The 15,524-nt window shown below is 43.8% G+C and overlaps 1 protein-coding gene across 1 annotated transcript in view; it reads left to right on the top strand.

The window, feature by feature from the left end:
- Positions 1–15,524, top strand: part of ttc7a (tetratricopeptide repeat domain 7A) — a 42,290-nt gene that overhangs the window by 1,356 nt on the left and 25,410 nt on the right. The window contains 10 exon segments of the mRNA XM_068713959.1: positions 1,436–1,599; positions 1,747–1,915; positions 5,100–5,230; positions 6,381–6,505; positions 7,638–7,716; positions 8,307–8,476; positions 10,561–10,624; positions 10,854–10,991; positions 13,458–13,541; positions 14,442–14,546. Of these exon segments, the coding sequence (XP_068570060.1) occupies positions 1,436–1,599; positions 1,747–1,915; positions 5,100–5,230; positions 6,381–6,505; positions 7,638–7,716; positions 8,307–8,476; positions 10,561–10,624; positions 10,854–10,991; positions 13,458–13,541; positions 14,442–14,546 (1,229 nt within the window).

Here is a 15,524-nt window from a genome sequence, read left to right as displayed (position 1 = left end):
CATGTTCTCTAGCTGGCGGTCCTCTTCTTCGTACGTGCAGTACGTTTTCTTTCACGCTATGACACCACAGACTTTAACTCCACCACAGCTACAACTCCACAGGGAACCTTTAAATTTAAGTAGAATTATCAGGGAAAGAAAATCTACAGACAAATGAAGTGAAGAATTAAACTGTGGATAGGGAGAGGGGTGCATATGAGGGGAATTCCTAATCTAAATATTTCAAAATCATGGCCACAACCCTGCATCAATGTTTCTCCACCTGCAGTGAACCTATAAATCAAAATGCAATGCGGCCATTTTGGTTTAAAGGTCTGGTGTGTGGGATCTGGCGGCAGCTAGTGGTGATATCGCAGATTGCAACCAACTGGAACTTGTCCCGTGTGCCAAAGCGTGTGGTAGAACTACGGTGGCCGGCGCTAAAAAAACGCGAAAATGCAAACGTCGAGCTAACGTGTTAGCAAACAGCTGCTAATTTACACACCCAGCAGTTAAAGGGCATTCACGTTTAGCCTTCAAACGTTTCTGTCCGCCTGAATGTTTTAGCTCAGTTTTGGTCCCCTCTAACTCCTGAGGGAAATATCTGACTCTTTAGCTTTCAAATGTTCCACTATGTTCAACAGATAGTCTCCAACTCTTGCCTGTCTGCTGTTTGGCGCTAGCTACAACGATGTGTCACATAATACATCTTGGAAAACAGCATCATAGATGAAAGAAAGTTTGAGAAAACTGATTTTATTCTATTATTTTCTTATTGCTTTGACACAAGAATGTTTGATCCCAAACAGTCCCAACAACGTTGTTACCTCTCGGTTACAACATCGACTCTTCCCGCAGTCTTTGCTCCAACTTGTGTGAAATCATTAAATAGCTCTTAGGGGCTGGGACACGTCCTGCTGTTTATCCCTCACCTTCCCCCTCGCTGATAGGTCCAGCCTTGGCTGTGCTGATAAAACCGACTGGCAAATATGTCAAGTCCATCAGGAAATAAACACTGCTCCCAGAGTTGGCGTCAGAACACACACACACACACACACACACACAGAATGAAAAAGCTAAACAGGAAGGCTTTAATCGACTGTGTGTGTGTACATAAAAAACAAGGTTTACTTCTGGACTCTGAAGGCCCCGTCTGAACAGAATGGTTTACCGTAAGAGTAAACTTGAGTATCTTCAGTGGAGGTGGACGTGGAGTGCCTATCGTATGATTGCAATGTTAAAGCTATTTAAGGATAGTATGAGGGAAATGGAAACTTTAGCTTCTAAATAGACACCCAGGGCAATATTTGAACTCCACTGCCTGAGCCGGTGGGAAATGCTGTTTTTAATGGACCCGAGTGAGGTTTGCCTTGGCTAAAGAAACATATGACCTTTTATACTGCAACCTATACTGCAAAAAAAAACCTCAGTTTACTTTCTCAATCCCACCCAGTAGATGACTACGGGACGCTGCTGATGGCGGAGGCGCTGCTGGAGGAGTGCCTGCAGGACAACATGGACCTGTTACGGCGCTCCACGCCTCTGATGGAGAAGACCCAGCCCAGACTGAGCCGAGCCAAAGGCCACCTCAACACCATCCTTAGCCGAGGCCGCCTCACAGTCAGTCTGTTCCCTCGGGTTTCTTCATACAACTAAATACATGGAGGACTGAAAGTGTTATGCCACCGAGCACAGGAGGCTTTTAAAACAAATATCGTCCTTTTAGTCCGTTATTGCCAAACCATTTTATTTCCTCTTGCTCTCCAGCCCAGGTACCTGAACGAGGCTCTGCTGCTGATGGCCAAAGTAAACTATGTACTAGGTCGCTACCGGGACGCCCAGGGAATGTGTGCCAGGGTGGGCCTGGACGAGCTGACGCGGGACGAGCAGCCGACCTACCACCTCCGCCTGCTGGCCGAGGCCTTCGTCATTAAAGGTACCTGACTTGGGTTGTAATTTCATGGTCTTTTCTTCCATCATTCTAATTGGTAATGATTTTGTACTCTGCAAGTAGTTGCTGAGATCTGCAAACATCGTCACAAAAACGAGTCATCAGGGGCAAAAAACACAAGGAAGCTTTAAAGCTGCTCTGATCTGTATTTCTATATTAACGATGGATCACATGACTAATTCGTCCGCGACAGGTAGTTACGAACCCCCAGAAATGACCAAACCAAATAGCTTTGCTGAATGGACTGTATGCTACCTGCTCAGCAGACGGACAGAGTGTGAGACTAGCTGGTGAACATGAAGCACGCAGCTAAAGAACCAGATATATCCCTTTGGGAGTTGGAGGTGGAGACCAAAAACAGAGCAAAAAGAAGAGTTCATATTTAACTTATAACTTTGCGGATGGCCGGGAACATGAATGCAATGAAATGGAAATGAATACTAGCGTTAATCTATTTATGCTCGATGTGTGTAAATAACATAATATAAGTAATAATATGTCAGTGTTGTGTTTGTGTTCGGTGGCCCCAAATGCCCCCCCCCCCCCCCCCCCAAAAAAAAAAAAACACTTAATGCCGGTCTGAAAAAATGTATGACTTTTACAACATATAAGAGGGTGTTGTCATCCAGCAGAAACTGATCTCAGACGTTTGACACACACCAATGCCAGGGAAGGAAAGTAGCAGTGACAGGAAGCAGCAGATCACCGTTTAACAAATTAAAACCCCATTTCATCGGAAATGGGGTTTTAATTTGTGGAAATATTAACAACACCGGCATCCATGAATGGCCGGTTTCAAGGTCGTCAAACACCGCCTTTGCTTTTATTATTTGGACACTGCTGCACGGTTTACATTCGTAGCAGATCTCCAACCTGTCAGCATGAGCCTCAAGTCAGCTGAGGCAGCGCTGAGGACCGGCATGTTTCCCTGACAAACACCACAGGCAAGACCGAACAGCTCCCTTCATACGTTTACTCGATGATCCCATTCCTAATCTATTTCGCTACGAGTTATCACGGCCCTAAAACCACAACGACCTTGTATGGGGTCTGGAAGTGGAAGTGGAAAAGGGAGGAGGGCCGACTGACGAAATCCAATCTGCGGAAATGAATGTCACAGGGCTGGAAGACGTCAGCTTGAATGGACAGAAGTCAGCGACCCCCGCAGACTGTGTCGTTGGTTTGGCGAAAGGCAACCCCCCCGGGGTTCACTCTCGTTTTGGAAAGAGCTTTGTCCGCTTGCCGTTTGGCCTCACTATGTTTTTGTCTTTTCGGCGCTATGGTCGCCATTTTTGTAACTTCCTCTCGGATGCGTGCTCACGATCTGGCACCTGGTCTCTACGTTGTTATACAGATTGAAACACACACACACACACACACACACACACACACACACACACACACACACACACACACAATGGAAACACCGCCACACATTGAGAGGGATTATTTTAGTTTGAGTCTATACATTGTTTTTTAGGAACTTTCTACTCATTGTGCCTTTAAGTACAATAACAAATTACATTTAAATAAATGGTATATGCGGAAAAAAATAATGGTATGCAAAGTAACAACGTGAAGCCCTTCGTGGGAACAGATTGACTGTCAACTGTCAGATTTCTATACAGATGCTGCTTTAAAAGCCCCATGATTGTGAGTCACACGTCGAGGAAACACTCACTGTTACTCACACTCACTGTTACTCACACTCACACACATGCACACAAGCTGTCTGAAGTCCAGAAACGTAGGTTGGTGATAGCGGATCATTTTGGGGTCACTTTAAGAATGTGCTTTTTTTTTTTTCTCCCCCAGTCAGATAAACTCTTAAGTATTTAAGAATATTTTGACACATCGAATAGCATCATGATTAAAGGTCACATCCACACAACATTACACTGTCTGTGGCCCTTTGAGCTCTGGGTAATCTTGTTACGCTCATCATCATCATCATCATCATCATCATCATCATTATGCTCCCTGTTTCCTGATAATTGGACGTGACCTCATGCTCTTGGAACTGAGGAGAATTTCAGGACGGTAACTGTGAGATTTTGATTTCCAGTAAATGAGATTGACGGGGGATCGCGTTTGACTCTCGCATGGTGCAAGAGAAAACAGATCGGATCCTTTGGGGGTTGCTTAGTTCCTGCCCAGGGTTGTGTGTGTGTGTGTGTGTGTGTGTGTGTGTGTATCATGGTGGGAATGAAGTCAGATGTGAATATTTAGACGGTGATGTCCTGTCTATCGGCAGCTCTCCACTTATTTGATTAGGGCTGGCGTCTGGCCGCGAGGCCGCTGTCCGTCACAGGCCTCCTGCGGTCTAGAAACGTTCCTGCTCGCTCCGGTTATTTGTTGCCAATGAGTCCACTTAAAGACATCAGACCCGGCATCTGGACCAGTACTGCCCTTCTCACAAATGCTGTTGTTTTTTTTTGCTGCAATTTTGCTTCTTTTCTTTTTTTTGTCGTCTCTTTAAGGTGATTTATTTAGTTAATATGTTGTTTTTAACTTTTTGCTGTTTTTAAAAAAAAAAATATATATTTGTGGTCCTTATGTGAAACTGTTACGCTGCCATCTTGGCCAAGACCCCCTGTTGGAAGAAAAGATCAAAATCTCAATGGCAAAAATAAAAGGTGAAATAAAATAAAATAAATAAAAGCACCAAATTTCATCGAGTATTTGGGGCTGTCCGAGTAGCAATGCACTGAGTGCGATGCAGATTTTATCATGCGGCTCTACCTGTCTTCTCTATTAGCGCCTGATAAACAAAGTGGAGGATTTAGCAGTGTGTCATAGGATTAAATCAATGTAAAATAATAATAATAAAAACCACATTTCACCGTTCATCTCATTCATCTTGTCTAGGCTTAAGCAGCATCATTTAAAAAAATGACTTAAGTTGTTCATTTATTTCAGAACATTTATGAACTTTGAGACCGAAATATGTCTCTTTGACATTTTCTATTTGACATTTAAGCCTACCATTGTAACATATAACAAATATTTTCAGTTGCGTAAACTTCTAACTAATTATGAACTGACGATTACAGTTTTTGTGTGGTAAAGTATACTGCAGATATGGTTTTCTGTATCTCGTGCATTACCTGGTGTTCCCAGTTCGTTGGTCCTGTGTTGTGACGGCCCGTCGTCTGTCCTTGTGTCTCAGGTCTGTCTCTGGACCACCAGACCGTCTCTGCCGTGTCCCGTGTCCGTCTGTCGGAGAGGGAGGAGGAGAGTCTGTCCTGCTACCTCAAGGCCTGCGACGCTTCTCTGTCCTACCTGCAGGAGCTCGATAAGGTGGCTTATCATACGTTTAGAGCACGAATGATAGGTGTGTGTGTGTGTGTGTGTGTGTGTGTGTGTGTGTGTGTGTGTGTGTGTGTGTGTTTATGTAACGCTGACGATAGAAACACATCTGCGTGAATGAAGAGGAGATCAACTTCAATTTATTCTTTGTTAATTTTGTTTTTAACATTTCTAATAACAGCACTGTTTAGTTTTAGTTTAGCTTATTTTGCACAATTAATACATGATATCACAGTGCAGGAAGAGGCAGAAAACCTACAGGGCTTATTTGAAAATATTAAAATTTGACAAAATAGTGTAATATTGTTGACAATGTATTTTTACAAGATATGATTTATAAACATAATGACAATACATTTTCAACAACAAAAAAGAGAGAAAATGTGTGATTGTGTCCAGATGTGTGTGTGAGTGTGTGTGTGTGTGTGTGTGTGTGTGTGTGTGTGTGTGTGTGTGTGTGTGTGTGAGAGAAGCGTGGGCTTGTGTTTCAATAGTAATGCTACAAGTCCCTATGAGTGAAACAACGATATAATATAAAACCTGAAATAAGGAATATATGGACAATAAGACAAAAGGAAAGCAATTACAAAACAGCAATTCAATTGTCTTTCCAGCATCTTTTGACACATTTTGTAGTTTAATTCAGCATTTATTTATCTTAGCTTATAGCTGTGTTTATTTGAGGTCTTAGTTTTTAGTATTCAGTAACATCTAGTGGTTCTGTATGTCTGTGGTGTAAAGTACCTGAGTATAAAGGTACTTGTACTTTACTTTTTCCACTTTGTGCGACTGTATACTTCTACTTTTCTTCATACATTCCACAGCTTATAGTTGCTGGTTACTTTTTTTTTTTATTAGCGCCACCTCGACCAAGATAACATGAAAGCTCTGCTTCCATTTGAAAGCATCAATAATAATAAATCCACTCATGTAATAATTCTGTGTGCTGAGTTTTTTTTTCTTCTTTTTTGACACTGAACTTATTGCTGCCAACACACACACACACACACACACACACACACACACACACACACACACACACACATAGACAATAACATACAGGATAATAACTAAAGCATTTCAATCAACCTTACTCTTTAGAGACAGTGAATAAAAACGTTGGTGCTTCGTGTATTTTCAGACAGTAACAACACCTCACACCAAGACAGCCAAAGCCGGTCTTCTTCCTCCCCCCGTGGACGCGGACCTGGGCTACTTCCTGCAGGCTTCCTTACAGAGCGCTTACCTTTGTCTGCTGCAGAGGGGGTGAGTCCACACACCACCCATCCACACGCAGCACTCACACAGCGCCCGCCTTCTTTTTGGGCCATGTTGCTTAAAGTGCACGTTCTGTGCACTTTTTTTTTTTCCCCAAAGAATTTTGATGTGATCTTGGAATTCCTATTTTATCTCATCTTATCTCATCTTATCTCATCTTATCACCGCTGTTAGACTACGATTTATTCCACCTTGACTGTAACGGAGGGAACCGTGGGCTCAGTGCAAAATAGATGCATTTTAATGGATGACCAGCAGGTGTCAGTGTTGCCCTACAGGACTCAGAAAGGCAACGCGTGGCCTGTCACACACTCACTCTGCCTTCCAAACGGCATACTCTACACCTTTCATACTTTAAGTTCATTCTGCAGCTGCCCTTACACAGTGGGCACGGTTGCAAATTCCCACGCAATTTATTTTAGATAAACAAATGCAGGCAATTATGAACAAAGTAAGCAATAATTACAGAAATGCATTAATGGATAACAGTATGCATTCAACTGGGAAATACATATACATCACTTACTTGCATAAAATTCTGCCCTACATTTTGACCCTCTTGCTCAGAGGATTAAGGTTCAGAATAGGAAAGCATGTTGGCTTGCATGCTGGGAAATGCGGCCGGATGTTGAGGACCATCCTGGTATTTTTGGCATACTATGTTTTGGGACATACTGCATCTTTTTCTAGCATACTAAATAGTCTGGTAGTCACTTTCCAGTTCATCAGGTACACCGAGCTCAAACAAATGCAGTGTGATACAACAGTCCTGAAATAACTCATCACTCATACAAGTTGCGATGATCAGTTTTTCTCGAAACTGTTGTAACAGCTGTTTCAAAAAAAAACAAAAAACATTTCTAGCATCACTGACATGAATAGGGTGGACAAAATATTAGGAACACTAGCAGCAGAGTATATCGCTGCACTCATTTTAGAACTCATCTCGCAAGCTGTGACCCTGAAGCGGTATGCAGTCAGAATATCAGTGCTATTGCTCACAGCCTCAATGTTGCACCTTCACAACCTATACATCACACGGATGTACGCCTACTGTGTGTGTGTGTGTGTGTGTGTGTGTGTGTGTGTGTGTGTGTGTGTGTGTGTGTGTGTGTGTTAGTCATCTGGCGCAGGGTGCTCACCAGCTGCGTAGGGTGCTCCGGGTTGTGGAGTCACGAGGGTCCCAGAGCTTCAGGAAGGTGAGGTGTCTCTCTCTCACACACACACACGCACACACACACACACACACACACACACACACACACACACACACACACATAATAGTTGCTGTAGTTTGCATAGCTGCCAATGCATGCATTATTCAATGGTGTATCAGCACATTCACGTGTAGATCGGTAGCTATATGCTAACATTTTAGACGAGCTAACCCAGCAGGTAATTTAATAAAATGTACATTTAAAAACAAATCCCCATGAACTGTGCTGGAAAAGTAATACGCAGCTTTGAAAAGTGTGGACGGATCTATGTATAAGTCTACATTATTATGACTTAAAGTTGCTTATTAAGAAATTCAGAGCGTATCTGTGACTCCAAACGGCTCTAACAGCGTGAACAGCGCAAAAACATGTGTGCATGCAAGAGGGAGAGTGTCCTCATTCTCTGCTCAGGTAAACATTACTCCACTATATCTATTTACATAGCAAATAACAGCTTCTGCTGTATTGATCCTCTGAACTTCAAATGAAGCACCTTTAATAAGTTCTGTCCTCTGCATGCGCATCACCAGGATGTACACTACTCCATTTCAAACATCGTGGTTTCCTCTTAGTCTGCAGCGAGGAAGCTAGCAGAGGTGCTGCTGAGCTCCGTGAGTGAGGACAGCTACTGGGCCCCGCTGGGCCCCCCACCCTCAGCCTGGCTCCACAGAGAGGGAGCCGCCGCCTCCAAAGACGCCGTCTACCCCACTGTTAAGCCGCCGCAGCGTTACAGCACCGACTGGTTCGTTTGTTTCATTTCTATGTCACAACTTTTTGTTTTTTCGTTTGCTCTTGTGTTTCATTCTACCAGTCTTTATCCTCTTAATTATCCATGGGATCCAACTGTTCGGTGTACTAAGTGCAATTGCTTTACCCAGGTTTCTAAATTTAAGAAGGGCGATGCCTCCTGGGATTGTGTTTTGTTACTCCTTTGTGTCAACTCACCATTGTGCCAACAGCTGTTGTCTCTAGGAGTCAATTTCCTTTTGTCGAAAGTTGCACTTTCAGCCAATGTGGTATCAGTTTTTGTCCAAGATGCTATCCTCCCAGCAACTGCAGCACTCGATATTTGGCCCAGATTCTCTTTGTCCAAGTCATTTTTTTTTTTACTAAAGACTATGAGTCACGATCAGGGAGGCGTGAATCTGAGACACATCCCCACAAAGTAAAAGTACGCTCTTTCACACGGAAAGTCAGGTAAGAGACTTTCCTCACGGGCTGCCAGTTTACGCTGGGTCATTCGAGGTGAGGAGTCCCAGCTCACCCAAACGATCTCACACAACTCTCCTCCTCTTCTCAGCGTCGTTCAGAGCTGAGGGAAACAAACGCCGCACACCTGTTATACCTGTGAATATGCATAGAGCAATGAAATCCTAATTAACTCGTCGTTACGGTTCATATTTAGATTATTATAATACATTCACGGATGGACTAACAAATATGTTAGAGAAAAAGAAAAATATGTATTTGAATTGGACAAGGACCTGATATTATTATAGCATATCTTGCATATTTACCGAAAGTACTACTTTGACAAAGAAGACCTTACCAAATAAGGAAATGAACATTGACTGATTAAAAAAAAATGGGTTGTAAGTGCCACTAGACTTAGAATGATAAAATATGCAGTGAATATATATATTTCTTTGTGGTTTTCTTAAGTTCATTCTTCAGCAGTTGGTGATGTGTTTTAGTGACACAGCAAGGTCCTTTCACGTGTTCAACCTGAAAAACATAACATGGCATAGCGCAACAAAAAAGTAGCATAACATACTATGGCATGGCATAACATAACATAAAAAAAGATGATATGACATACTATACTGCATAAGATAGCATAGCATAACTTGATAAAATAACAAGATAACATGACCCGACAAGATAAGAAAAAATAACAAGAAAAGACAATGTGACATGACATAATACAACAACAACAACAACAACATGACAAGATGACATAATGACAAGGAAACATGACATAACACGACATAACAAGTTCACATTACTTGTCAAGATAATGACATGACTTAACATACCAGAATAGCTTAACATAACATTAAATAACTATATGTAGCATAGCATAGCACAAGACGACATGCCATGACATGACAGCGTAGCATAGCATATATCGCATCAAGATATCAAAGTGACGTACTGTAGCATAATGCATGACAAACAGTTCATCTGCATACAAATCGTATCAACGTTTTGTTGCCTGATTTCTGCATTACCCTCTTTTGCAGGGATCCTGCGCTCGTTGCTCAGGCCCCGCGAGCCATTCTTAGTCACCGCCGACATGACTAATGCTGCCCACGCTATCATAAGTGAAGATCTAAATCCATGTCTGAGATTAGAAGGAGAGGAGGAACAGGGGACTTCACCCTTGAGGAATAGCTGAACTTGAGCGTTGTTCGGGGCTTTTGTCATCAGTTTCCTCTTTTTGAAAAGGCCACGCCGGTGTCTGGTAAACGTGTCCTTTAGTAGGACACAGAGCCCAGCAGAGAGGGAGGAGAGGCAGCGAAAGTGATGAATGAGAGGGGTGGGAGAGGTAGAGATGGAAGAAATGAAGGAGCCTGTGTGTGTGTGTGTGTGTGCGTGTGTGTGTGTGTGTGTGTGTGTGACATCGGAGATAGTGCTGTGTAGCGATACACCCAGTGTGGCCCGTGTTGTGTTACAGCACCACAAGTGAGACAGAAACTGGACACTCCACGCAATCTGGAAATCTACCTGTGGCCGAGTCGTGTGTGTGTGTGTGTGTGTGTGTGTGTGTGTGAGGGATAGACTTCCTGTTATTGGTTCTATTTCCTGTTTCTTGTGTCCTGGCAGTTGCTTCTGTCCTCAGGACGTGGTGGAGGAGGCTGTGTTGCTGCTGCTCATCACAGAGTCCATGGTGAGACACACACACACACACACACACACACACACACACACACACACACACACACATACTCTGCCTTTCTCTAGCATTTCCCTTACACTCCACGCTCACAGCCTTTTCGCTTCCGAAACACAGAATAGAACCTCTCTGCCGAGACCATCAGTATCACCTCCTTTCCCTTCCTTAGTTTCCCTCCTTTCTCCTCCTCCTCCTTCCTCACTCGGCATCTCCGTCCGCCCAGGCCAGCGGGGAGGCGGTGATCAGTCGTCTGCCAGAGCAGGCCGAGGCTCGCAAGACCAGCCTGCAGGACGCTACCTCTGTCTATGACCTGCTCACCATCGGCATGGCCAGAAGGGGGCAGTACGGCATGCTTTCTGAGGTGAGCTGACACACACACACACACACACACACACACAAACAGAGACACACACTCCATGCCGGAGGTCTGAGGGGAAGCTAGCGAAAGCGCGAGAGATCAGATGTGTAAGCGAGAGCTTTGCCTTTGCCAAACTTTTTAATGAATGTCCTTAACACCGTGAGCAAGGGGATTAGCTGTCTCTTTCTGCTTCTTCCTTCATTTTTTTTTTTCTTCCAGTATCTTACTCCAAATTCCTCCTCCATTTAGTTTTTTTTTTTTTTTTTTTTTACCCCCCTCGAATGTGACCTCTACCCAGATGTAGGAAGTTAGGGAGGCGGAGACTAGAGGGCTCCGCTAAAATTAGGTTTGTCCACCTGTCTGACTGATTCATAGATAGCATCAGTCATCTTACAAGGAGGCCCCCACACACACACACACACACACACACACACACACACTCATACACACTGAGGTGGTTCCACTTAGACCAGTGGATCAGTTTGCTGATATATGAGGCCAGTATGGGCCATTTATTAAGAATCAGATGTCAGCCGGTCAGTGCCATCCATCTCTGGTGGGATGAATCATTTTCACAGTGATTGATTGCAGACTTACCGAAGCATCAATCAATCCATGAGGTGTCTGCAGCAAGGTCTGATTCTTATATCACATTTCAGTTGGAGGACACAGAGGCGGTATTATTATGTTGGATTATGCAGACGCAAAAAAAAATTCAGTGATTTGACATTTTTGCAGAATGATATTAGCTAATGGCAATAACGGAGGAAGTATTTAAATCCTGCAATTAAGTGAAAGCAAAAATGTTTAATTATGAGTAGACCTGCGTGCAAAAATGTATATTCCTACTTTTAGAGTCATGTGCTATCACATATGTTGAATTATTGGATTCATATTACGGGTGCATGGATGTGTAAGTAGCTGCTCGAGGTAGAGATTGTTGAAGCTCTGACTGTCCTCCACTTTGGACATTCAAGGTCCCCAGTGGATGACTTTGGTGATCCCTGGACTTTTCATCCAGTGCCACCTTGAGGTTGGAGTATTGCTGCAAAAATATCTTGACAATTATTGGATGGATTGCCATGAAATTTGGTCCACACATTCATGTTTCCCACACCTACAAAATGTCCTACACAGAGACCCGTACCAACCAGGAAGACACTCGAAACACCTAGAAAGAGACACAAAAGACTACAAAGAGACCAAGACAACTAGAAAGAGATGCAAAAGTGTTGCAAAGAGACCACAAAGATACTCAAAGAGACTCACATTGACTATAAAAGGGGCAAAATTACCTTAAAGAGACAATGAATGACTACAGATAGACACAAAGCAGCTATGAAGAGACTCAACATGACTACAAAGAGACACAAAGCAACTACAAAGACACTGGAAATGACTAAAAGGCAACACAATTACCACAAAGAGACACAAAACAACTGCAAAGAGACACAAAATGACTGCAAAAAGAGACAACACAACTACAAAAAAGATGCAAAACAACTACAAAAACATCAAACAGTTACAAAGTGACACAAAGCAACTACAAAGAGACACAAAACAACTGCAAAGAGACACAAAATGACTGCAAAAAGACACAACACAACTACAAAAAAGATGCAAAACAACCACAAAAACATCAAACAGTTACAAAGTGACACAAAGCAATTACAAAGAGACCCAATACAACAGTAAAGTGACACAAAATTGCCCCAAAGAGACACAAAATGACTGCAAAAAGGGGCTAAACGACTGAAAGGCTGTGTGTCATGCTCCCAGGGGCCCATTGTCTCATAATCCGCCCACGAGTAATTGTGCTTTGGCAGTTTTCTGCATTCCAATTTGTCCAAACCTTATTTCCATCTCTGCATATTAACCCCCTAAACAGGGGTTGAATTAGGATTTGTTCTGTTGGGGGGGGGGGCTCGCAGCAGCAGCGGTGACCTCACTATACAAGTCTTCCAGCATGTTTAATCGATTGTAAGCTTGGCGCGTTCGTTGTATATTGTTGCAGAAATCCCCACAGTATTTTCAGTGAAACAATTAGTCACGCTGAGCTCCATACAGCGGGGCATGTTTGTCTGCATGTTAAACGGTCCTAATATGTGCCCATTATTTCATCAGAACATTAGGCAGACCTTTTTTCCTGGTCATGACTGACACCACCCGACTGAGCGGCGCTCCGTGTCCTTCCTCTGCTCGTCTACACACACATCAATCACCTCATTATGTGCTGAAACAGCGCTGAGTGGGTGGCGAGTGGTGACTGACAGTCACTTCAAGCTTGAAAAATGTGGTCAAGAAGGGTGGCCGGCCGGTTGAGCGGACGCGTAAATTATGAGGGAATGAATGTGATGTTCCTCACCTCGGCTTTTCCTTTCGGCTCGGTCTGGATTAACCCGAGCATCCCATTTTACTTATGAATCAAACCGCTAAGACGTGCTCGTGTGTCTGCATTTCTCCTCGCAGTGTCTGGAGCGAGCCATGAAGTTTTCTTTCAACGAGTTCCACCTCTGGCACCAGCTGGGCCTGTCACTCATGGCGGCCGGGAAGGTGAGCTCATTGCTCCTTATACACCGGCGACAGACCCCCTTGGCACACGCCGCGCCACACCCGAAGGGCGACATCCATCTCCCGCCATACCTCTGTTCACGGAGCCGGTCTGCTCGGAGATGCGGATGGGTTTGATAATTGCAAAGCAGATTAATTGCAAAAGAAAGTGCACTAAAAAGGCATTCAACTACCTTATTAGTCTAACCATCTGGTACAGAATGCATTGTCCGTTATGGCTACTCCCTCATGATTTAGGAACTGCTATTTCATCCATTTGCTGCTCAATAAATGTTGAAATGTTTTTGGACATTCTTCAAATGGGATTCCTCTAAAGGAGCCGGAATAGCTTACAACTCTTTCTCTCTTTCCTCCTCCCTTGGTGCGTGCGTGTGTGTGCGTGTGTGTGTGTGTGTGTGTGTGTGTGTGTGTGTGTGTGTGTGTGTGTGCGCTCGCTCATGTGCGTGTGTTTTGTGACAGAAAAAAAAAAAAATTGATCTGGCTTGCAGGATAAAGTGACACTGCAGATCAATGGAGAGCTCCAGAAATAGGCTGCTCCCTAGAAGGAGAAGGGGCCTGCCTCGGTGTCGTCAGATCCGCTTCTATTTAGGGCCAGCCGGGGTGCACACGCGTGTGTGTGTGTGTGTGTGTGTGTGTGTGCGTGTGCGCGTGGTCCATTAATGATTGACCTACATGTATTAAGTGACTGTGTGTCTAAATGGGTCTATTAGGGCTGTGTAAGGACAGTTGATGTGTGTTTGATGCACTCGCTTAAAACGCGATCCGTGTCATCTGTGGCCGCATGATAAACTGGCTGCTGCGTGCACATGAATCACAGTTTCACAGTGACGTTTGCGTGTGTGTGTGTGTGTGTGTGTGTGTGTGTGTGTGTGTTCCTTCCAGGGAGTTGGTGCCGTGTCTGTATTTAAGGAGTGTGCCAGGATGAGACCAGAGGACCCCTCATTGCCCCTATTGGCTGCTAAAGTCTGCATTGGTCAACTGCACTGGGTGAATACGCGCAAAACACATTCACATACACTTGTATGCAGGACAGTACACATTACATACACACACACACACACACACACACACACACACACGCTGTTGAGAGTGAAGGTCCGTGAGTCTGAGCCATGTGCGGACCTTAAAATTGGAACGATGAACTCTTGCTGTGATGTTGTTGCTCTACATTTACCTGTTGCAGCGATGCCTTTTGAAATTGTCAATAAATTCAAATTCCATAATTCCATAAAGGGGGACACTAGATCCTTCTGAGGAGGTCAGGAGATGATCAAAATGATAAGACAGCAGGATCCCCACATGATTACTGTGGCGCCAAACTAAATTCCATAACAGAAAATGTAATGTTTATTTTTTCTCGTATTTGGTCATTTCTCAGCCAGCGCTCCGGGGCTCTGTGGACGGCTATGTTGGACCCAGACTGAAATATCTCAAACAAATTACCATGGAATTTGGTGCACTTTTCACTTTTCATCAGGCGCTATCATCAGGTCCAAATTTGTATTTTGGTTTATGACCAAATACCTGCAGAACGAATCACGTTCCCACCAGCTGTACTTAGACAATGAGCAAACTTAACTAAGAGCTGAGCATAGCAGACGTTGCCTGCTGAACATCAGCGTGTTAGCATTTGTCATTGCGAACATGTTAGCACGTCGGCATTAGCGTTGAGCTACATTGGAGAGAAGGCAGACATCGCTACGGCCGATATCTCCAAAACTAGGCAACTCACGCCGAAGTGATTTAGATTGATAAATAGCACTACGGTTAAGAAGATAAATACCTATTTTAGAGTTTATGCAACAAAAAAAAATGGACGGAGTAGTTAGGATTCGTTCTTCATCCTGAAACGAGCTATCGTAAATCTGCATTTGAACGTCAGCTTCAGCGAACATTTCTAAGATGAAGATGTGAAAGATGAGGTTGGATCATGGAATTCTGCGCTACACGGACAGCCGCCTCTGT

This window comes from Cebidichthys violaceus, unplaced genomic scaffold, assembly GCF_023349555.1.
Source record: "Cebidichthys violaceus isolate CVI_PGR_0920_01 unplaced genomic scaffold, fCebVio1.0.p SCAF_190, whole genome shotgun sequence".
NCBI classification, from domain to species: Eukaryota; Metazoa; Chordata; class Actinopteri; order Perciformes; family Stichaeidae; genus Cebidichthys; species Cebidichthys violaceus.
The sequence above is the reverse complement of the archived record's forward strand: the minus strand, read 5'-3'. Positions and strand labels throughout refer to the sequence as shown.